The following is a 23,824-nucleotide window of genomic DNA, read 5'->3' as shown; positions in this document are numbered from 1 at the left end:
AGACACAAAGCGCTAGTTTTCCATCTGCTGGCTTAAAGTATTGTATGCTTTTCACTGAATATAGTCTTTACAACTTAGTGGAAATGGTTGACAAGCAAATACTGAAAAGTAAGATATTGAGCTGTTCAGTATAACCATCTCTCCATGGTGTTCAGTATAACCATCTCTCCATGGTGTTCAGTATAACCATCTCTCCATGGTGTTCAGTATAACCATCTCTCCATGGTGTTCACTATATCCATCTCTCCATGGTGTTCAGTATAACCATCTCTCCATGGTGTTCACTATAACCATCTCTCCATGGTGTTCAGTATAACCATCTCTCCATGGTGTTCAGTATATCCATCTCTCCATGGTGTTCACTATAACCATCTCTCCATGGTGTTCAGTATATCCATCTCTCCATGGTGTTCAGTATAACCATCTCTCCATGGTGTTCAGTATATCCATCTCTCCATGGTGTTCAGTATAACCGGTTCTCCGTGGTGCTCAGTATAACTGGTTCTCCGTTCCGCGTGGGCAGTGGAACAAGTTCTCTAATTTCAATCTCATTACCCCACAACAAGACCTTTCTTTTATTCAAACCAAATTGACTTTGTTATTCAACAACTAACTAATCTAGACTCAATTACCCTGCAGTAGGGGAGCTCATACTGAGAAGGGGTGATTAATTTTGCAGTAATATGTAGGGAGGCGTCCCTTTCACACCGCCTTCCACTGAAGAACCCAGAGGGACAAGACAGCTTCACCCTGGATGGATGTGCATCAGTGGCGGCTGGTGACTCAAAAAACTGAGGACAGGAGGAAGAGAGGCGAACCGCCCATGGGCGCCAGGGGGCACTTTCCCTCAGTCAGTTATTATTTGAAATATCAGCTTTAAAGTGGATTTACAGTCAATTTTAGCATATGAAAAACTGAATAACACTTTCTTTAACTACATGCAGCATTTATTTATCATATTCATGATAAAATATTACAAAACAACGATAAAACATTGTAAGCAATAGTTGTTGTAATGGATTGTACTCTTCTCTTAAGAGAGAAAATAATTGATATTGGTGAGGTGCTGGAGAGGTTAGGTGATGTAACACCTCTCAAACAGTTTGTTGGCAAATAGATTTGACAACTGGACAATGGAATACGTTGCACAGCAAATGCAGTATCCAACAGTTCGCTCATGGCTAGCTAGCAATGGTATAGCTATGGGATTAGCTCATCTGGGTTGCTGTCAAAGCTGCCACTCTTATGTCTCTATAGCCTACAATTATCAGAACAATATGAATATGAACATTCAGTTGAAAGTTTTCCATCCACCCATCCATCCATCACTGGATGAGGAATAAGCACCGCAAAGCGATCAATTCTCACGCAAGCAGGAGCCAGGCTGTGGATTTCTCCGATCCGGTGTTGCGACCCAGTCTCTAGAAATGTTTTGGACGAGTTGCCGACAGTTTGCGCCTCCAGCCAATCTGCGCGCCTGCCTATGCCGTAGCCTGACTCCAGCCAATCAGCGCGCCTGCCTATGCCGTAGCCTGACTCCAGCCAATCTGCGCGCCTGCCCTAGCCTGACGTGCACCTCGTAGCTAACGTTACCGGCTATAGCCAGCCAGTGGAACTGTCGTGTTCAGATGGCTCTAGCACAAAAAGTATTTATGTCAGCTTGGATATTTAGATGGCTAGAATCAAGACAAATAGATGAACAGTTGCATGTATAATATGTCCCATAATACTTTAGGATGTATTATATTATGGATCTACGAACACACAAAAAGTCTCCAATGGTACAGGGAAGAGAAATACAGACATCAACGCCGACTCAATCGGCCTTCACTGTGGTAAATCTGGAATCTGGAATGTGATTGGACTAACAAAATGTCAATATCTGAATCCTGTTCAGACAGGGCCGGAGTACTGGTAATTTTTCAGCGTTTTGGCCAATCACAAATTAGCAAGAAAAAAAGGCATTACATTGATTTAAGAGAAAAGAACCCGCCCTAAGGGAGGCTAGCCTCCCTTCCATAGATATCTATGGGTCCTCCAGCTGCATGTTATAGATGTCACTGTTGGAGCTTTAGAATTTCAATAATGGGTTTTTAGGGAAAACCTGCTTTCTGAACAAAACTGAGATAATATTAATTATGAATAAATACATTCATATATTTCTATTTTAATCCCTCTCTTCTCTCCAAAAACTGAGGAGGACTGTCCTCCCCTGCCTCAATGGACGAGCCTCCACTGATGTGCATCTTCCTAGTCTTAAAGAAGAGAGGTCTGCACACTGTTTCACTAGCTCCCAGAGTGAGTTAATAAAGCCCACTGTGCTAGTGAAACAGTGCTGACCTCTCTTCATTCTTCACTTATACATTGTTTGGTCGAGCACCTGTCACTTCTCACTCTTGGGTGTGTGTGCATTTTTTGGCTAGCTCATATACCTAGTCCTCATATATCTCGTCCTCATATAGTTTTTCAAGCACTTTGGACAGAATGCTGGCTAGTTCTATGGGTCTGTAGTTATCAATACTACCTACTTTACCAGCTTTGTCTTTAATTACTGGAACAAGAGTAACCGACAACATGGAGTCTGGCAATGTGCCATGAGTCATCAGCCCTGTGAAGCAGATAGACAGCAGCACTGCCAACCTGGGCCCAGCTAACTTTAAGTGCTGTGCTGTAATGTTGTCCAGGCCACTGGCTTTGTTGTCTGTAAGTTGTCCTATGGCATTAAAAACCTCATTGGTGTTAAAATAGATAGTTTCATCTTCCTACATGATAAGGCTCACTTTGAATACAGTTGAACAAAGCTGCATAGTGCTGCCAATATACCTAGTCTTCATGTACCTAGTCCTCATGTACAGGGGCAGGAATGGGCAGGTCACCTCTATGGGCAAGCGAGTGGTATTGGAGTAGTTGGCCACGCCCCCTCCTTGCTTACAGAGTCTAGGTATTGTTTGCTCCCAGCCTTGTATGCAATTTTAAACAGTTTTAGTGGATTTTTTTTTAATGTTGTTCATTTTGACAAAGGCAAGTGTGCCACTATTGTCAAAGTTATCAGAAAATCCATTTTGTTGGGATCTGTGGACTATTTTTCTGTTGTTTGGAGCATGTGCTCTGGTCTGCTAGCAGTAGCTAGCTCTGCTAGCTGTTACCCTTGAACTGAAGGCACTACAGTGCTAGGCTAGCTACCACCAGGCTACTGACGCCCAGCTACCACCAGGCGACTGCAGCCCAGCTACCACCAGGCTACTGCAGCCCAGCTACCACCAGGCTACTGCAGCCCAGCTACCACCAGGCTACTGCAGCCCAGCTACCACCAGGCTACTGCAGCCTTGCATGCCTACACCTGCTACAGCCTGGACCTCAGTTAATTGACCAACAGCTTAGCCAACACCAGTCTATACCAACAGCCTAGCCACCACCTGGCTACACCAATAGCCTAGCCACCACCTGGCTACACCAATAGCCTAGCCACCACCAGGCTACACTAACAGCCTAGCCACCACCAGGCTATACCAACAGCCTAGCCACCACTAGGCTACACTAACAGCCTAGCCACCACCAGTCTATACCAACAGCCTAGCCACCACCTGGCTACACCAATAGCCTAGCCACCACCAGGCTACACTAACAGCCTAGCCACCACCAGGCTATACCAACAGCCTAGCCACCACTAGGCTACACCAAAGCCAGCTAGCTAGCTATTGCTAGCTAGCTGCTCGGCTAACAATAACATGACGCCACCGGGTTGCCATGGAACTACCGCAACGCTGCTAGTATTCTTCCTCTTTTTAAACTGTACTGGAAAATATCCACACATTCCGAAGAATTGCACACATGGAAAACTGGAGAAACACGTCGGGTATGGACATGCTGTGGTTTAGAATTTCCTTATTAACCCTAACCATGACAGAACCAGAACCAAGCGCAAGTCCAAGTCTTTCACACAGATTATGATGCAAGCAAACTTATCATCATACTCGGCTTATTGCTGAGTGGGGATATTCACCAAAATCGCAGACGCCACAGCCAGCAGTGACTTCCTGACCACCAGTGAAGCTGTGCCCACGGCACCATGCCCTTGCCAAGGACCCAAGATCTCAACCACCAACGGAGCCACGCCCACGGCCCCCAGCAGTCCAGCAATCGACGAGCGGCCGCCACCCGTGGGCCACCGTACCCACCGGAGAGTCACCAAGACCCTGACCGGCAGACCAGCCGACGACGATCGATCATCCCCTGCAGCCCCCTGCTCCAGTACTGGCAGCCCAGCAGCCGATGCTCAGCCGCCACCCCTCATCTCCAATGCCAGGAGAGATCCCGAGGTAGCACCTATACGTAGAAACCATGTACTGAGAAAGCACCGCAAGACTAAACTGTTTGATACCCTAAACCAGGCTAGAACTGTATGGGACCCCCTGTGCAAACCAAAGGGTCTCTTTTGTGGTCACCTTAACATTCGTAGTGTTGGTAATAAACGTGAACTGTTAGAGCATCTCCTACTTGAGTCTAACTTACATTGCCTAGGTCTGAGTGAAACATGGCTAAAAAAGTCATCCCCTGAAGCCCTAGTATTCATGCCAGGCTACAATGTTTTTAGGAACGACAGGAAGACTGGGAAAGGAGGTGGGGGAGTCCTACTGTACATCAGGGACACAATTGCTTGTAAAGAACTGGAATGGTCCACTGCCTTTGAACGTATTGGTGTAGAATGTGTCGGTGTGGAAATCACTCTCCGAACAAATGTAATTTTTCCTGATATGTCTCTATAGAAAACCAGATGCCAAAGTTGAGTTTTACGGCCGGTTAAAACTTCTCCTAAAATACTGCAAGAAGGAAACAATAATCCTAGGTGACTTCAATGTCAATTGGGACAGTAAACAGGCTAGAAAGAACCTCAAACAAACCATGGATGCCCACAGCTTCAAATTAAAAATTAAACAGCCAACCAGAATAACCGAAACCTCCCACACCAAAATAGATCTAGTTTATATAGATCTAACCTCCCACACCAAAATAGATCTAGTTTATATAGATCTAACCTCCCAGACCAAAATAGATTCCGACAGAATCACTAAGACCCACGATATGTTGACCGGTCTATCTGAGCACAATTTCATGTTTCACCAGGAAACTCAATAAAACTCGCTTCCTAAACACACCCAAAAAACCCGCCACCTCATCTAACTACATCCCAAAAAACATGCGACAGAGTTTTGAGGATGCAGTCACAAAGCTTGACTGTCAGGAGATACAATCCTCTAATACCACAGAGAAAAACTGCACCCTCTTTATAGCCAAAAGCAATGAGTCGATGGCCTCCTTCTCCAGGAAGGGGAGCCAAAAAGCCCAAAAAATAAACCACCTCCCATGGCTAGATCACAGCTGCAGATGGCAAATGAAAGACAGGGACTCACTCCTCAAACAGAGCTTAAAATCTGGACTGTCCATCGACAGACAGAGATTCACTCATGCTAGGAACAAGGTCACACAGACTCTCAGAAAGGCTAAAGCAAACTTCTTTATCAGTATAATTGAAGCAGGAAAAGGGAACAGAGAAACAGAACAAACTTTGAACAAACTCCTAGGCAAACACCACGATCAGGAAAAAGACCCCCCAGAACTAAAAGTAGATGACATATTAGTTAACGACCCCGCAGTACTGGCCTGCATCCAACGAATACTTCTTAAACAGTGTCCTAGAAATCACCAAACACTTTGCCCCCTCCAGTATCCTACCAAATCCAGTAACCGATGCCCAGGACCCCTTTGAGCTGGAGGAGATAACAGAGCTTGAAGTGAAAAAGATCATACTGGCTCTGAAAGTCTCCAAAGCCAAGGACGCCTACGGGCTAGACACTGATTTCCTCAAAACATATTCTGACGCACTCATTAAACCTATCACCTTACTAGTGAACCAATCAATCACTTCCAGGGAAGCCCCATCATCCTGGAAGATGGCCACGGTGACCCCCATTTATAAATCTGGCAACAAGGCACTGGTGACCAATTATAGGCCCATCAGTATACTTCCTGTCATATCCATAGTTGCAGAGAAGTGGGTGTTGAAACTCATAATTAAACATCTCGACATGGGCCCCACCACACTCAACCCAATGCAGTTTGGTTTCCGTGCCCTTCACTCCACAGAGTCAGCCAACTGTCTGCTCATTGAAAAGGTCAAGAGTGCACTAGATAGCAACACATACGTAGGTGCTGGGTCAAGAAGGGTCAAAAACGAGCATTCTCCTTTAAGAAGGTTCTTTATCGGGAAACCCGGCCAATGTCATGTCAGTGTTGGCAAGTCAGTGATGTTGTGTTGTTAGTGTTGCTGTGATGTTAGTGATGTTAGTGATGTTAGTGATGTTAGTGATGTTAGTGATGTTAGTGTTAGTGATGTTAGTGATGTCAGTGATGTCAGTGATGTCAGTGATGTTAGTGATGTTAGTGATGTCAGTGATGTTAGTGATGTTAGTGATGTTAGTGATGTCAGTGATGTCAGTGATGTTAGTGATGTTAGTGATGTCAGTGATGTTAGTGATGTTAGTGTTAGTGATGTTAGTGATGTTAGTGATGTCAGTGATGTTAGTGATGTCAGTGATGTTAGTGATGTTAGTGATGTTAGTGATGTCAGTGATGCTAGTGATGTCAGTGTTGCTGTGATGTTAGTGATGTTAGTGATGTTAGTGATGTCAGTGATGTTAGTGATGTTAGTGTTAGTGATGTTAGTGATGTTAGTGATGTCAGTGATGTTAGTGATGTTAGTGTTAGTGATGTTAGTGATGTTAGTGATGTCAGTGATGTTAGTGATGTCAGTGATGTTAGTGATGTTAGTGATGTTAGTGATGTCAGTGATGCTAGTGATGTCAGTGTTGCTGTGATGTTAGTGATGTTAGTGATGTTAGTGATGTCAGTGATGTTAGTGATGTTAGTGATTTTGTGTTGTTAGTGTTGCTGTGATGTTAGTGATGTTAGTGATGTTAGTGGTGTTAGTGATGTCAGTGATGTTAGTGATGTTAGTGATGTTAGTGATGTCAGTGATGCTAGTGATGTCAGTGATGTCAGTGATGTCAGTGATGCTAGTGATGTTAGTGATGTTAGTGTTGTTAGTGATGTTAGTGTTAGTGATGTTAGTGATGTTAGTGTTAGTGATGTTAGTGATGTTAGTGATGTCAGTGATGTTAGTGATGTTAGTGATGTTAGTGATGTTAATGATGTTAGTGATGTTAGTGATGTTAGTGATGTCAGTGATGTTAGTGATGTCAGTGATGTTAGTGATGTCAGTGATGTTAGTGATGTTAGTGATGTTAGTGATGTTAGTGATGTTAGTGATGTCAGTGATGTTAGTGATGTCAGTGATGTTAGTGATGTTAGTGATGTTAGTGATGTCAGTGATGTTAGTGATGTCAGTGATGTTAGTGATGTCAGTGATGTTAGTGATGTTAGTGATGTTAGTGATGTCAGTGATGTTAGTGATGTTAGTGATGTTAGTGATGTTAGTGTTAGTGATGTCAGTGATGTCAGTGATGTTAGTGATGTTAGTGATGTTAGTGATGTTAGTGTTAGTGATGTTAGTGATGTTAGTGATGTCAGTGATGTTAGTGGTGTTAGTGATGTTAGTGTTAGTGATGTCAGTGATGTTAGTGATGTTAGTGATGTTAGTGATGTTAGTGATGTTAGTGATGTCAGTGATGTCAGTGATGTTAGTGATGTCAGTGATGTTAGTGATGTTAGTGATGTTAGTGTTAGTGATGTTAGTGATGTCAGTGATGTTAGTGATGTCAGTGATGTTAGTGATGTCAGTGATGTTAGTGATGTTAGTGATGTTAGTGATGTCAGTGATGTTAGTGATGTTAGTGATGTTAGTGATGTTAGTGTTAGTGATGTCAGTGATGTCAGTGATGTTAGTGATGTTAGTGATGTTAGTGATGTTAGTGTTAGTGATGTTAGTGATGTTAGTGATGTCAGTGATGTTAGTGGTGTTAGTGATGTTAGTGTTAGTGATGTCAGTGATGTTAGTGATGTTAGTGATGTTAGTGATGTTAGTGTTAGTGATGTTAGTGATGTTAGTGATGTCAGTGATGTTAGTGATGTTAGTGATGTCAGAGATGTCAGTGATGTTAGTGATGTTAGTGATTTTTTAAATGAATGTTTCGAGGTCTGTTTCTTTTTCTGTGTTAGGACTACGGGTGGAAATTAGCCCTGCGCTATTCCCGGCATATTAACGTCCCTATCATGTTGTTATAATGCATATATACACTCATGTGAATGATGCTCATTAATGTGCACTGTCCTCAATAAACAAATCTTGAATCTTGAATCATGTACTGTGCCTAGTCCTCATATACCTAGTCCTCATATACCTAGTTCTCATATACCTAGTCCTCATGCACCTTGTCCTCATGTACCTTGTCCTCATGTACCTAGTCCTCATATACCTAGTCCTCATATACCTAGTCCTCATGCACCTTGTCCTCATGTACCTAGTCCTCATATACCTAGTCCTCATATACCTAGTCCTCATATACCTAGTCCTCATATACCTAGTCCTCATGTACCTAGTCCTCATGTACCTAGTCCTCATGCACCTTGTCCTCATGTACCTAGTCATCATATACCTAGTCCTCGTATACCTAGTCCTCATATACCTAGTCCTCATGTACCTGGTCCTCATGTACCTAGTCCTCATGTACCTAGTCCTCATATACCTAGTCCTCATATACCTAGTCCTCATGTACCTAGTCCTCATGCACCTTGTCCTCATGTACCTAGTCATCATATACCTAGTCCTCGTATACCTAGTCCTCATATACCTAGTCCTCATGTACCTGGTCCTCATGTACCTAGTCCTCATGTACCTAGTCCTCATATACCTAGTCCTCATAAACCTAGTCCTCATGTACCTAGTCCTCATGCACCTTGTCCTCATGTACCTAGTCCTCATATACCTAGTCCTCATGCACCTTGTCCTCATGTACCTAGTCATCATATACCTAGTCCTCATGTACCTAGTCATCATATACCTAGTCCTCGTATACCTAGTCCTCATGTACCTAGTCCTCATGTACCTAGTCCTCATATACCTATACCTAGTCCTCATGTACCTAGTCCTCATGTACCTAGTCCTCATGTACCTAGTCCTCATATACCTGGTCCTCATGTACCTAGTCTTCCGTCCACACCGCGGTGCCTCCACACTCCACCATGTCTCTTTCACACAGCTGTACTCCCCACAATAACATCAACAGCCTACGGTGTTTACACATGAAAACATAACATTAATAGTACAGGCCCCCCATGACAGCATGGTCCAAATCCTCCTGATAGTCCAGAATGGATGAAGGATTCTGGATAGTAACCACAGAGGAGTTTTCTTGTGGAAAGAAACTACTTGGCACCAAAGTCAACCTCATAAAAGAATTATCTTAATCAACACGCACACGCACACACACACACACACACACACACACACACACACACACACACACATTCACACTTCCAAACACAATTGCCTGTGAGTACTCCAGCTCAGTCAGGCAGGAACATGCCAGCGTGTGAAGTGAGATCCAGGCAGCTCCAGGTGCCTCGGCGGTGGGGGCGGCCATTACAGCAAATGGCAATTAGATTTACAATATTGCAGAGCTTATGCTATGGTGTCTGTGTGTGTGTGTGTGTGTGTGTGTGTGTGTGTGTGTGTGTGTGTGTGTGTGTGTGTGTGTGTGTGTGTGTGTGTGCGTGCGCTTGTCGGTGGGTGGGAGTGTACATGCATGTGTGTGTGTGTGTGTGTCTCCATGTGTATGTGTGTGTGTGTGTGTGTGTGTGTGTGTGTGTGTGTGTGTGTGTGTGATTTCCCACTCAGGCACCACTGCATGATGGCCAGCTGGTACTGGATGCAGTGCGTTTCCAGTAATTACCATGTCCTCCAAAATAATGTTGCCATCCTTTTTTCAAGTAGGTAGTCTCAACACCAGCCATGAGAATTCTGTCGCTGATACACTACGTGAACTACGCTGACTACGTTACTGCATTCTGCAGATCTCTCTATGGGTCTGGGACACTTCATGCAAAAAACTGGTGTTCAAATCCTGGCAATTGTAGTAGTTGTGGTAGCGCTGGAATTCTGACGACACCAATCAGTAACGACCTTCGCAATCAGGCGCTCCAACCCAACTTGGCCCCGCCCATCTAACCTAGACTAGTGTCTCTCATTTGCTGCTGCGACCTGTCACGCTTTCCATTTTGGCCCCCAGTCACGCCCTCTGAACACCAGCTTGGGCAGCAAAGTGACACAGACTCTATTATGTAGTATGTGGAGCGCATATTTAATGTGATATTTGAGTCTGGAGAGACTAACAAGGCTCTAGTTTGTCTGGGCCAGGTTTGAGGTTTGGGCTGAGAGATCGGCCTCCTCTATGCTGATCTCTGGTCAGATTTTATGTTTCTTTTCAGAAGACTAAAGGACAGATAGCGGAGGGGTCTGAAATGGTCCTGGATCTGTTCCAGTGGTTACTGCATCTTAACCGTGCCGTGTTAATCTCTGACCTCTACTGTAGTTTAACCATGCTGTGTTAATCTCTGACCTCTACTGTAGTTTAACCATGCTGTGTTAATCTGACCTCTACTGTAGTTTAACCATGCTGTGTTAATCTCTGACCTCTACTGTAGTTTAACCATGCTGTGTTAATCTGACCTCTACTGTAGTTTAACCATGCTGTGTTAATCTCTGACCTCTACTGTAGTTTAACCATGCTGTGTTAATCTGACCTCTACTGTAGTTTAACCATGCTGTGTTAATCTCTGACCACTACTGTAGTTTAACCATGCAGTGTTAATCTGACCTCTACTGTAGTTTAACCATGCTGTGTTAATCTGACCTCTAATGTAGTTTAACCATGCTGTGTTAATCTGACCTCTACTGTAGTTTAACCATGCCATGTTAATCTCTGACCTCTACTGTAGTTTAACCATGCTGTGTAAATCTGACCTCTACTGTAGTTTAACCGTGCTGTGTTAATCTGACCTCTACTGTAGTTTAACCATGCTGTGTTAATCTGACCTCTACTGTAGTTTAACCATGCTGTGTTAATCTGACCTCTACTGTAGTTTAACCATGCCGTGTTAATCTGACCTCTACTGTAGTTTAACCATGCTGTTTTAATCTCTGACCTCTACTGTAGTTTAACCATGCTGTGTTAATCTGACCTCTACTGTAGTTCAACCATGCTGTGTTAATCTGACCTCTACTGTAGTTTAACCATGCTGTTAATCTCTGACCACTACTGTAGTTTAACCATGCTGTTAATCTCTGACCACTACTGTAGTTTAACCATGCTGTGTTAATCTCTGACCACTACTGTAGTTTAACCATGCTGTGTTAATCTCTGACCTCTACTGTAGTTTAACCATGCTGTGTTAATCTGACCTCTACTGTAGTTTAACCATGCCGTGTTAATCTCTGACCTCTACTGTAGTTTAACCATGCTGTTTATCTCTGACCTCTACTGTAGTTCAACCATGCTGTGTTAATCTCTGACCTCTACTGTAGTTTAACCATGCTGTGTTAATCTGACCTCTACTGTAGTTTAACCATGCTGTTAATCTCTGACCACTACTGTAGTTTAACCATGCTGTGTTAATCTCTGACCTCCGAGTCTGTTTACACTAGGGTTGCAAATTGTAGGCACTTCCCTGAATCGATCATTGGCAATGTTAACGATCAATCATTTGATTATTTGTAATTAAAATACCTCCAATCGTTAATCAACGCTTTATTCTGGACGGAATGGGTTATTTTTCTCTGCCTGCTGTGCGTCACAGCTCCTCCTCGCAAACACTGAGCCGATGGTGGCTTTGCTGCAGGTGAGATGAGGAGAAGAGACAACTTGTCAGAGTGAACGTTCTTCAAGTGATAGAGCGTTGCTGTTGTCGTCGTGCATCACAACACGGCATCACAATATTTGCAAGTGGCCTCTTCTCCTTTCTTTTCGAAGTGGTCCCACACAATGCTTTGCTTGGGCCGCTTCGTTTTTCTAAATATGCCGCTGTTGATTTCTCTGCATTTCTCCCGAGATGGCTGCTTCGCTACCACGTTGTTTGATAGTAGATCAAGCAAATTTCACGTGCTCGAACAAATCCTTAACGATCAATGAATCAATTTTTTCATTGTTTGCATCCCTAGTTTACACTGATGAAGTAAGGACCAGAGGTGCTGAGGAACTCTGAGAATATCAGAATATTATGAAGAACAACGTAACCCTAGTTCTATGAGTGGAGCTCCTATTGGCTAGTGAAACCTAGCTAGCTACAATTGACTGAAGAAAAAAACCCATACATACACCTGCGTCCAAACGGGTCCGGTGCACCACTGTATAATCGGGCAAATGTTCTTCACAGACACACCATTAAACAGGGCAACCGACGTGGCCACGCCCCTCGTAGAGAGTGCCCGAACAGCCCCAGGCAGAGGGCGACCCGCAGTCTCATATGACCTGGAGATGCCCTCACACATCCACTGGGACAGATGCTGTTTAGATAGTGGTGAACAGCTGGGGGGTAGTACGGACCGCCGCTGTGCGCTGAACATAACCAGTCAGCGCATCCACAGGACACGAGCCTCTACCTCGCTCGCATGCGGTGGAGGATAGGAGGCTCTCAGCTCCAAATCCTGAATGCACTCCGGACCACTTTCAGAACGAAAGATGGATCCGTGCTCAAAACAGCCTTGCTCCAATCACCCCGTAATGAGAGAAACCATCAGAGCTCTCAGATCACTGACCCGCTTGGCCGATGTCAGCGCAAGGAGCAGCGCTGTCTTTACAGAGAGCCACTTGAAAGAGACTTGCTCCATTGGTTCAAGCGGCGCTCAACATAGTGCGTTCAGAACCGAGAGCAAATCCAGAGGGTAGCACCGCAGCTTTACGCACTGGGCAAAGACGGCGCATGCCGGTCAGGAAACGCTTAACCAGGGGAAGCCCACGCGGAGATAGCGCATGCATACACTTTGATAGTGGATGCTGTTAAAACCGTCACTATGACCCATCAGGTGTTGAAGAAAGTCCAAAATCGTCTCAACTGAGCAGGACTTGGGAGCGATAACTCTAACTCTCTAACGCTAACTTTACACCAGCGTGCAAAAGCGGCCCATTTGCCCTGAATAAACCGCGGCAATGGAAGCAGCGCACACACTCTGGGACAGCGCGTCTGGCCAATGAGGTAGGAACCACGGTTCCACAGACGCCATGGCCATCACCTCCGCATACCATCTCGCCCAGTGACGGTCGGGCACTATCAGTATCACCGATAGGCCATCCGACCTGGCTAATAATGGTAAGATCAACCCCACCGGCGGGAAGGCATACAACAGAGCCTTCGGCCAGGGGGTATGCGCCAACGGCAACGTGAGCAGACACTCTGCCTATTGGAACCCTGTGCGCTATTATGCGCCGGTCCATCCAATAGTCAAGGTCCGCTCCCAAGGACCTCGGTATCCGCACAAGGCGCCAACTGTGTCTCACAGGATCCAGACGGAGCCGTGTGAACCACCTCTGGGTGCACCTCATGCAGCAGGCCCAGGGACACCACCACATGGGCCACCGCCATGAGGCCCAGGAGGCGCATGATTGATAGAACTGAGACCTTCAGAGATGGACGGAAAATGCTTTGACTCCTCTCCAGCGTTTCCCTCCTAGGGTCGGACAGATGTGCTCTCTTGATACCCGTGTCCAGATTGATACCCACATAAACAATCTGACGGGCCGGTCACAGAGCGCTCTTGTCCCAATTGACCGCAAAGTGGTCTCAATGCCGTCTCCCCACATAATGAAGAAAATCCTGGGGGTGAACGCATATCCAAATATTTGAGAGAGCCCTGCCTGGTGCTGAAGGTACTGTATCTATGTACATAAATCATACATTTTACTGGCAAATGTGATCAAATTAAGCCAGTAAAATGTATGTTATATAGGCCTAGCCGATACGTAATAGTTAGAAAATAGCTCAGTTTATAACATGAACACATACAACTATTTTCATCTGCAGAGACTCTCCACGGGACTAAGTGGCCTCATGCCGCTCCAGGTTCTCATTCAGTTCTCCATCAGGCTGGCTCTGATATGGGCTGTGGCCGGCTCCGCCCCTCCTCCATCTACTGAGGGACGAAGCTCCGCCCCTCCTCCATCTACTGAGGGACGAAGCTCCGCCCCTCCTCCATCTACTGAGGGACGAAGCTCCGCCCCTCCTCCATCTACTGAGGGACGAAGCTCCGCCCCTCCTCCATCTACTGAGGGATGAAGCTCCGCCCCTCCTCCATCTACTGAGGGACGAAGCTCCGCCCCTCCTCCATCTACTGAGGGACGAACGGGATGAAACACGAACGACAACGCTGCTCTCAGCGAGCCAATCAAATAGTTACAGAGTTACAGAGAGAAATCTACGCAGGACTGAAAAGTAGTGCTGATTGCACTTTTCAAATATAGTACACTGAAGTTTAACATATGCATGCATTGATACGTCCTTTATATTTACAGTCAACCCTGTGACTACAGCATTGGCTAGTAGTTCCTAGTTTGACAGTTTGGTGATAGTTTGACAGCTTGAGCATCCACTAATGGAACCTCTAAACATATCAGAACTCTCCTCTCAGAGATGAGGAAGCAGGAACAATACTTGGTGGCATACTATATCTGGCAGGATCACCTAATTGAGCTAGCTCTAGGTGCCCTATATATTCGCTGGCCGAGCAGGCAGACACCATAATTACATTCAGAAACGTCTCCCCTGGTTTGGGACGAAGGGGGCTGACAGGAGTCTGGCCCATCCTCCATTACAATTACTAGTGAAAGAGCAGGCTGTTCCCTGCACCTCGTCCTCAATCCACACCCCGTAGCAGCTCGCTTCCAGTTTAAGACTGGTAGTAGTCTACAATGAAAGGACACACAATACATATACACAAACAACAAACACACACACACGTACTGTACACACACACACACGCACACACACACACACACACACACACACACACACACACACACAGGAGGTGCAGGGAGTGTGGTGTGTTGATTGAGACTGCAGGGTGACACACCTCTAGCCATCTAATTCTGATGGAAATCAGTGGGTGGCCGTCATGCTTTACCTTGCAAGATGGCCGCACACATCCATACAGTATACACACAAACACACACAAACCCATACAGTATGCAAACAAACAACACACACACACCTACACACACACACCCACACACAAAGACACACGCACAGACACATACAGTATACATACTGTACAAACAACACACACACACACACACACACCGCACACACACACACACACACACACACACACACACACACACACACACACACACACATTCATACAGTATATACTGACCCTGTCCCCTCCTCTCTCCTTCAGTCTGTTGCACCCAAACTCCTCCCCTTCCTAACCCACCTCATCAACGCATCTCTTGTATCAGGATGCTTTCCCTCCGCTTTCAAGACTGCCAGAGTCACCCCCCTCCTGAAGAAACCAGCTCTCAACCCCTCTGACGTCAAAGACTACAGACCGGTTTCCCTTCTATCCTTTCTATCCAAAACACTTGAACGTGCTATCTTTAACCAACTGTCTTCGTACCTCCACCAGAACGACCTAGATCCCCACCAGTCCGGCTTCAAGGCTGGCCACTCGACAGAGACCGCCCTCCTTGCAGTAACAGAGTCACTCCATGCTGCAAGAGCGAACTCTCTCTCTCCGTTCTGATACCCCTAGACCTGTCAGCAGCATTTGATACGGTAGACCACCAGATCCTCCTCTCCACCCTCGAGGAGAAAGGCATCGCTGGCTCTGCATGCTCCCTGTGTGCATCCTACCTGACGGGCCGCTCCTACCAGGTGATATGGAGAGGGTCGATGTTGGAACCATGCAGTCTGACTACGGGGGTTCCACAAGAGTCTATCCTGGGTCCTCTTCTTTTTTTCCTCTACACTCTGGGTTCTGTCATTCGCTCGCATGGCTTCTCCTATCATTGCTATACTGATGACACCCAGCTGGTCCTGTCATTTCCCCCTTCTGATACACAAGTGAGACAACGTGAAACGGTGCAGATGCTCCCCCAGGCCCTTGTCATCTTCCGCCTGGACTACTGCAACTCTTTCAAATTTGAACTCCCTCCTTACTGGGGGCCCAGTGTCAGCCATTAAACCCCTGGAACTTGTCCAGAAAGCTGCTTCTGATGTTCAACCATCCCAAGGTGTCGGACACAACTTCCCTTCTCCGTTCTGTACACTTGCTCCCTGTAACAGCTCACATCCAGTTTAAGACTCTGGTAGTAGCCTACAGGGCAATGAAAGGACACACAATACATACACACAAACAACACACACACACACACATCCATACAGTACACACACACACACAAACAACACACACACACACATCCAGACAGTATACACACACACACACACACACACACGCTTGCAAGCAAGCGAGTGACTAGCAGGTCCAGAACCAGCCAGTTACTAGCAGGTCCAGAACCAGCGAGTTACTGGCTGGTCCAGAACCACGAGTTACTAGCAGGTCCAGAACCAGCGGGTTACTAGCAGGTCCAGAACCAGTGAGTTACTAGCAGGTCCAGAACCAGCAAGTTACTGCAGAACCAGGGAGAACCAGCGAGTTACTAGCAGGTCCAGAACCAGCGAGTTACTAGCAGGTCCAGGGAGAACCAGCGAGTTACTGCAGAATGAACTCCACCAGAGATCGTCAGAAACATTCATTACCCTAAGTCTCTATTAATCATCTCTACAAGCAGAAATCTGCTCCTTTAAAAAGCAAAGGCCGAACCTTGACGAGGTGACTGAGGGGTCTGCTAAAATGTGGGGGTGTACCGCACACCGTTACCTGTAAATGGTAAATGGTAAATGGACTGCACTTATATAGCGCTTTTCCACCTAAGCGGCACTCAAAGCGCTTTACAATGGCCTCTCATTCACACATTCACACACCAATGGCGGCAGCTGCCATGCAAGGTGCTAACCTGCTCATTGGGAGCAATTTGGGGTTAGCTGTCTTGCTCAAGGACACACGACATCACCTGTGATGACGCACTGAAGACAGGGACTTCAGGGATGGTGGAAAGAGAAACGTCACAGACATGTTATTACAGAAGAAGAGCCATTCAGCCAGTCAGGCCTGACGAAAACAATGCTGCTATGTTAACGCTACGCACCACGGCACCACTCCCCTCACAATTACACCTGACAATGTATGGCTGCTCACAATTACACCTGACAATGTATGGCTGCTTCTCTGCTCCAATCTGCTTTAATATCAGACCCACTAATACAGCAGTTCCCAGCTGACTCTCATCATGCCGTACGCCTGGTCAAAACCAGCAGGCCCGAACGCTTTTACTTCTCAACCTTCTGGTGAAATATCCAACCCTCCAAATATCCATCCCTCCAGCAGAGCGGGTCTGTTCTCACCCCGGAGAACACAGCTCCTCACACCTCCCGAGTCGGAACGCCGCAACAACACTTGAGGTGGGAAGGCGAGAAAAAACCCACTTCAGCACAACCTAGCTCACTCCCTGGAGTCTTCTATGGCTAATTTTAGATAACTGATGTTTGGTAGACCCTTTCTTAGCTAGCGATGAATTCAGCAAGCATGGCACCTCCGCCATTAAAGATGAATTATCTCTGTCATTACTGATTTAGTACAGGGCATGTTTGTCACTGTGCCATACTAAAGCGTTTCTGTCACATATAGGCCCACAGTGGTCCGTCTTCATTATCTCCATGCTCTGTGGAGACAATTATTCCACTGACAGTTCTTATCATTCATTTTGCGATTGGTCAAGATTTTCAGTGGGTTTTGGTTGCGGAATGTCAGTCAAGATGGGTATTTTGGCCAAATGAGGGTCTCTTAGTTTGTTGGAATGGAACTTAATTACTTTTTTTTCTTTTTCTTTTTACTCGTCAACAAACAGCTGATCTTACTGGAGGATGATTCTACTGGACCACACCCCCTTCTGCTGCTCTGGCCAGCTGACAACTACACATGAATTAAGCACATGTAGCGCCCAGCGCAGGCCAGGCCTGCTGGGTCAGGGGCCATGGGAGGGCCCCCACACACACGAGCTCCCCTACAGGCTGATACTAGCTGACACAGCTATGAACCAGCAGGAATCTGTCTCTATACTTATGAACCAGCAGGAATCTGTCTCTATACTTATGAACCAGCAGGAATCTGTCTCTTATTCATGAACCAGCAGAAATCTGTCTCTATACTTATGAACCAGCAGAAATCTGTCTCTATACTTATGAACCAGCAGAAATCTGTCTCTATACTTATGAACCAGCAGAAATCTGTCTTTTATTCATGAACCAGCAGAAATCTGTCTCTTATTCATGAACCAGCAGGAATCTGTCTTTTATTCATGAACCAGCAGGAATCTGTCTTTTATTCATGAACCAGCAGAAATCTGTCTTTTATTCATGAACCAGCAGAAATCTGTCTCTTATTCATGAACCAGCAGGAATCTGTCTCTTATTCGTGAACAAGTAGGAATCTGTCTCTTATTCATGAACAAGTAGGAATCTGTCTCTTATTCATGAACCAGTAGGAATCTGTCTCTTATTCATGAACCAGCAGAAATCTGTCTCTTATTCATGAACCAGTAGGAATCTGTCTCTTATTCATGAACCAGTAGGAATCTGTCTCTTATTCATGAACAAGTAGGAATCTGTCTCTTATTCATGAACCAGTAGGAATCTGTCTCTTATTCATGAACCAGTAGGAATCTGTCTCTTATTCATGAACAAGTAGGAATCTGTCTCTTATTCATGAACCAGTAGGAATCTGTCTCTATACTTATGAACCAGCAGGAATCTGTCTCTTATTCATGAACCAGTAGGAATCTGTCTCTATACTTATGAACCAGCAGGAATCTGTCTCTTATTCATGAACCAGTAGGAATCTGTCTCTTATTCATGAACAAGTAGGAATCTGTCTCTTATTCATGAACCAGTAGGAATCTGTCTCTATACTTATGAACCAGCAGAAATCTGTCTCTGTCCTCATGAACCCATAGGAATCAGTCTCTTATTCATGAACAAGTAGGAATCTGTCTCTTATTCATGAACAAGTAGGAATCTGTCTCTTATTCATGAACAAGTAGGAATCTGTCTCTGTCCTCATGAACCAGCAGGAATCTGCCTCTGTCCTCATGAACCCATAGGAATCAGTCTACATGACCCAGTAGGAATCTGTCTGTTATTCATGAACCAATAGGAATCTGTCTCAATGAACCAGTAGGAATCTGCCTCTGTCCTAATGAACCAATAGGAATCTGTCTCAATGAACCAGTAGGAATCTGTCTGTTATGGGGCGGGCTCAGTGCACTCTACCAGCACGCTCTGAGTCCCGGAGTGCATCACCAGCGCTCGCTGTGCGCTCCGACCTGCCGTCCACCTCCACTAGGGTGTTGGCTAGGCAACGGCACACCTGGGCTCAATCTCCAATCAGCACACCTGAGACTGACGAGCAGCAACCCCTACAAAAGCCTGACCAGCCTGCCGGTGCCAGATGCATGGTTGCCTGATCATTTTCCCAGCGTGTTTTGTGTCTCATCCTCGTCTGTGTTGTTTTCCTAAGGAACCCCTGCCCCTCCCGTGCCTACCTGGACCCCCTGCCCCTCCCGTGCCTACCTGGACCCCCTGCCCCTCCCGTGCCTACCTGGACCCCCTGCCCCTCCCGTGCCTACCTGGACCCCCTGCCCCTCCCGTTGTCTCCCTGGAAAACCACCACACACCTTCCCACGTTTCCCCTCCCCTTTCTCATTAAACACCCCTGTGGTTCCTCGGTTCCCCTGTCTCTGCGTTCGCCTCCCTGGGTCACTCTGGTCTACCATTAACCCTGTCTCCATGAACCAGTAGGAGTCTGTCTCCATGAACCAGTAGGAGTCTGTCTCCATGAACCAGAAGAACTCTGTCTCTGTCTCCATGAACCAGTAGGAGTCTGTCTCCATGAACCAGTAGGAGTCTGTCTCCATGAACCAGTAGGAGTCTGTCTCCATGAACCAGTAGGAGTCTGTCTCCATGAACCAGAAGAAATCTGTCTCTGTCTCCATGAACCAGTAGGAATCTGTCTCCGTCTCCAGGAACCAGTAGGAGTCTGTCTCAATGAACTGTCTCTGTTCCCTTACTCTGTTCCCTTACTCTGTTCCCTTACCCTGTTCCCTTACCCTGTTCCCTTACCCTGTTCCCTTACTCTGTTCCCTTACTCTGTCCCCTTACTCTGTTCCTTACTCTGTTCCTTTACTCTGTTCCCTTACCCTGTTCCCTTACCCTGTTCCCTTACTCTGTTCCCTTACTCTGTTCCCTTACTCTGTTCCCTTACCCTGTTCCCTTACCCTGTTCCCTTACTCTGTTCCCTTACTCTGTGCACGGACATGCAGCTGCATAAACAGGTGCCTATACATACTGTATTCCTCCTGAGCACCAGAGAGCCACTGGGAACTTCAAAGTGCCTGGTCTCTCTACTCTGGTCTCTCTACTCTCGTCTCTCTACTCTGCTAGTGACTTCCCGCTTGATTAGCTGCGTCAGTCACCGTTTGGTCTGACAGCTTGGTGTGATGTTTCCTCTCACCCATGGAGTCAATGAGGAGCTGAGAGTGAATGCTGCAGACCACAGTCCCAGCGGGGGAGCAGGAGGGGGCCTGGGAGGATGAAAGCTGAGCCTGGCAACAGAGCTGAGGAGAAAGCAGGTCCCAGGAGTGGTCATCTGTGGAGACGGCGCTGTGCATATCCATTCCATGACCAGGGCCGTGAGTGGCTCGGGCTCAGCATGCTAATCGATGCTCAGGAAAGCAAGGTTAGTCTGTTTCTGTGAGCCCGTGGACTGTGAAACGTGAGCTTGCGTGTCCGGTTTGTGAGCTAGGACACGGGCCCGGAGAGGCTTTCTGAGCGTGATCACTGAGGCGTGTCTGAGGAGAGGGCGCTCGGCCTGGAGTGGGACGCAGGTGGCGGCGGATTTGAGTACTCTTGAAACGAGGGGACGCGGTTTACTGGTGTAGCTAGCGAGCAGATGGCTCTTTACACCGTCCACTTCTTAAGGGCAGCATCTTTAAACACAGCCTGTCAGGTCCTTCCTCTCCTCTGCCCCTGACCGCTGACGCTGCCTGCGTGGCTGCGCTATTCCATCAGCATCTTATTTCATCGACACGGTCATGCCCAGGCTTTGGGCCCAAGATCCCACCTAAGTCGATATCTCCCAGTGGGGGTCTCTCTCCAGGTTCCAGTATGAATACATGCTGCCTCTGTCATATATCTGCTGACAACGATAACGGGCAGTGGCTGTGTGAGACAGGTCTGTGCATGTCTACCTATATGTTTATCTATAAGCACATTGAGTCTACTGTATGTCTGTTGTATAACATTTGCTATATAAATTAAACTTGACTATCATGTTCTCTGTACTCCGTCTCTCTCTAGACCTCTATATCTACAACATAATGACACAATGTTGTCTCTCCATATCTAAGATCTCTATATCTATGATGGTAGGACTGTGTCTCTCCATATCTAAGATCTCTATATCTATGATGGTAGGACTGTGTCTCTCCATATCTAAGATCTCTATATCTATGATGGTAGGACTGTATCTCTCCATATCTAAGATCTCTATATCTATGATGGTAGGACTGTATCTCTCCATATCTAAGATCTCTATATCTATGATGGTAGGACTGTGTGATATGTGTTATATACATGTTTATACAGGTTTGGCCATGTGTGTGTGTGCCACTGGTCAGTCACGGACATTAGAGCACTGTGGTGTTCAACACTGAAAGGTTCACACTCCTGTGAGTATATTTCAGAGATCTACTCTATAGTACGTCTATAGTACGTCTTCCACCCCCTCAGACAGACAGCACAGGAACTGCCTCCATTCACAGGGCTGTTACAGCTGAGCGCCGTCTGTTCCAATAGAGAATCACCCAGGTGTGTAGTGTCTGTTTCAATAGAGAATCACCCAGGTGTGTAGTGTCTGTTCCAATAGAGAATCACCCAGCTGAGCGCCGTCTGTTCCAATAGAGAATCACCCAGGTGTGTAGTGTCTGTTTCAATAGAGAATCACCCAGGTGTGTAGTGTCTGTTCCAATAGAGAATCACCCAGGTGTGTAGTGTCTGTTCCAATAGAGAATCACCCAGGTGTGTAGTGTCTGTTTCAATAGAGAATCACCCAGGTGTGTAGTGTCTGTTTCAATAGAGAATCACCCAGGTGTGTAGTGTCTGTTTCAATAGAGAATCACCCAGGTGTGTAGTGTCTGTTCCAATAGAGAATCACCCAGGTGTGTAGTGTCTGTTTCAATAGAGAATCACCCAGGTGTGTAGTGTCTGTTTCAATAGAGAATCACCCAGGTGTGTAGTGTCTGTTCCAATAGAGAATCACCCAGGTGTGTAGTGTCTGTTTCAATAGAGAATCACCCAGGTGTGTAGTGTCTGTTCCAATAGAGAATCACCCAGGTGTGTAGTGTCTGTTTCAATAGAGAATCACCCAGGTGTGTAGTGTCTGTCTCCTCGATAGGGCGTCTGCCTCATTTCCATTGACACTGTGTAGCATGACAAGATGATGAAGTTGTGTCAAGCAAACCATTCCGTTTCCAACAAAAGGCCCGTCACTAGCTAGGGAGAAGAAGAGGGGTGTCGGTACAAAGGGCAAGGCTCCGAGCTCACAGAACGACGTCACAAAGCCAAACGGATGTCCCTGACGGCAGAACTACTACCAACCCAGCTAAAACACGCAGAGAACATTCACAGAAAAACGGCAAACGTCATCAACCGTGATGTCAAATCCTGCGCTACAAAAGAACACCCAACTCAACAAGTGATAATCAAATCCCCTTCGATTGAATGAACCAAGTGTTAGTAGCAGACTGGAACCAAGACCTGCACACAAACGCAAAGATATTCAAAAGGCTTTGAATACCCCCCCCCCCCCCCCCCCCTCCGCCAAAATAAAGGATTCTTACCTTGAAGAGTCGCAGGATATTGGCCACCATGATGGACACGGAGCTGGCGGCCGCCCCGATCACGCCCACCACCTTGTCCGGCTTGGCGAAGACGGGCGGGTCCCCGTTGGCGCAGCGCACGTCCGAGCCGTCCCTCTCGATGAGCGCCTGGACGAAGGTGAGCGACTGCTCCAGCGCGTAGGTGTCCCGCGAGCAGGTGTCCAGGATGCGCGCCCCCAGCGTCACGTTGGGCAGCAGCTCCGGGTCCTTGTTGATGAGGTCGATGGCGAACATCATGGCCTCCAGGCGATGGATGCCCTTCTCCTTCTTCAGCTCGCCGCAGGGCACGCCGCGCTCGCCGCGGGAGTGCACCGGGAACAGGCCGCCCAGCATGATGTCGCCGTCCAGGCGGATGGAGTGGGCGTACTCCTGCAAGGGCTGCTGGGAGTCCACGGTGGGCTTCTGGGCAGCGGCCATCTTAACCGCCAGCAGGAAAAGGAAGCAGCGGCGGGAGAGGGCGGGGCGCTCAGGCGGTCCAGCCATGGTGGGAGGAGCTGAGCGGTGGTGGGGTGGGCCGGGACGTCCCGATGGCGGGGTTCTGCTGGGCGGTGGTGGGGTGGCGGTGGCGGTGGAGGGCGTGTGTGGTGGGGTGACCATGGGTGCCCCCCTCACCAGGGTGGCGCGGGGTCTGGGGCGGAGCCTACGAGGGGCTGCCTCTGGGGTGGACAGTATCCCTGGGGCACACCGCAGGCATCCCTGGAGGCAAGGACGGGGGTGGGCTGGAGCTGGAGCGCGGTTGGGCGCAGGAGGGGCGGAGCTTCTCTCTC

At 47.0% G+C, this 23,824-nt stretch overlaps 1 protein-coding gene across 1 annotated transcript in view; it reads right to left on the bottom strand.

Annotated features, from left to right (window-relative positions):
• Window positions 1-23,824, bottom strand: part of LOC311320970 (metabotropic glutamate receptor 8-like) — a gene marked incomplete at both ends in the record, with an annotated part of 311,989 nt that overhangs the window by 282,520 nt on the left and 5,645 nt on the right. Inside the window, one exon of the mRNA XM_084452837.1 lies at window positions 23,019-23,753. Within this exon, the coding sequence (XP_084308963.1) occupies window positions 23,019-23,753 (735 nt within the window). The remainder of the gene's footprint in view (window positions 1-23,018; window positions 23,754-23,824) is intronic.

The sequence above is a fragment of the Borostomias antarcticus genome (genome assembly GCF_949987555.1).
Source record: "Borostomias antarcticus genome assembly, chromosome: 18".
Taxonomy (NCBI): Eukaryota; Metazoa; Chordata; class Actinopteri; order Stomiiformes; family Stomiidae; genus Borostomias; species Borostomias antarcticus.
The sequence above is the reverse complement of the archived record's forward strand: the minus strand, read 5'-3'. Positions and strand labels throughout refer to the sequence as shown.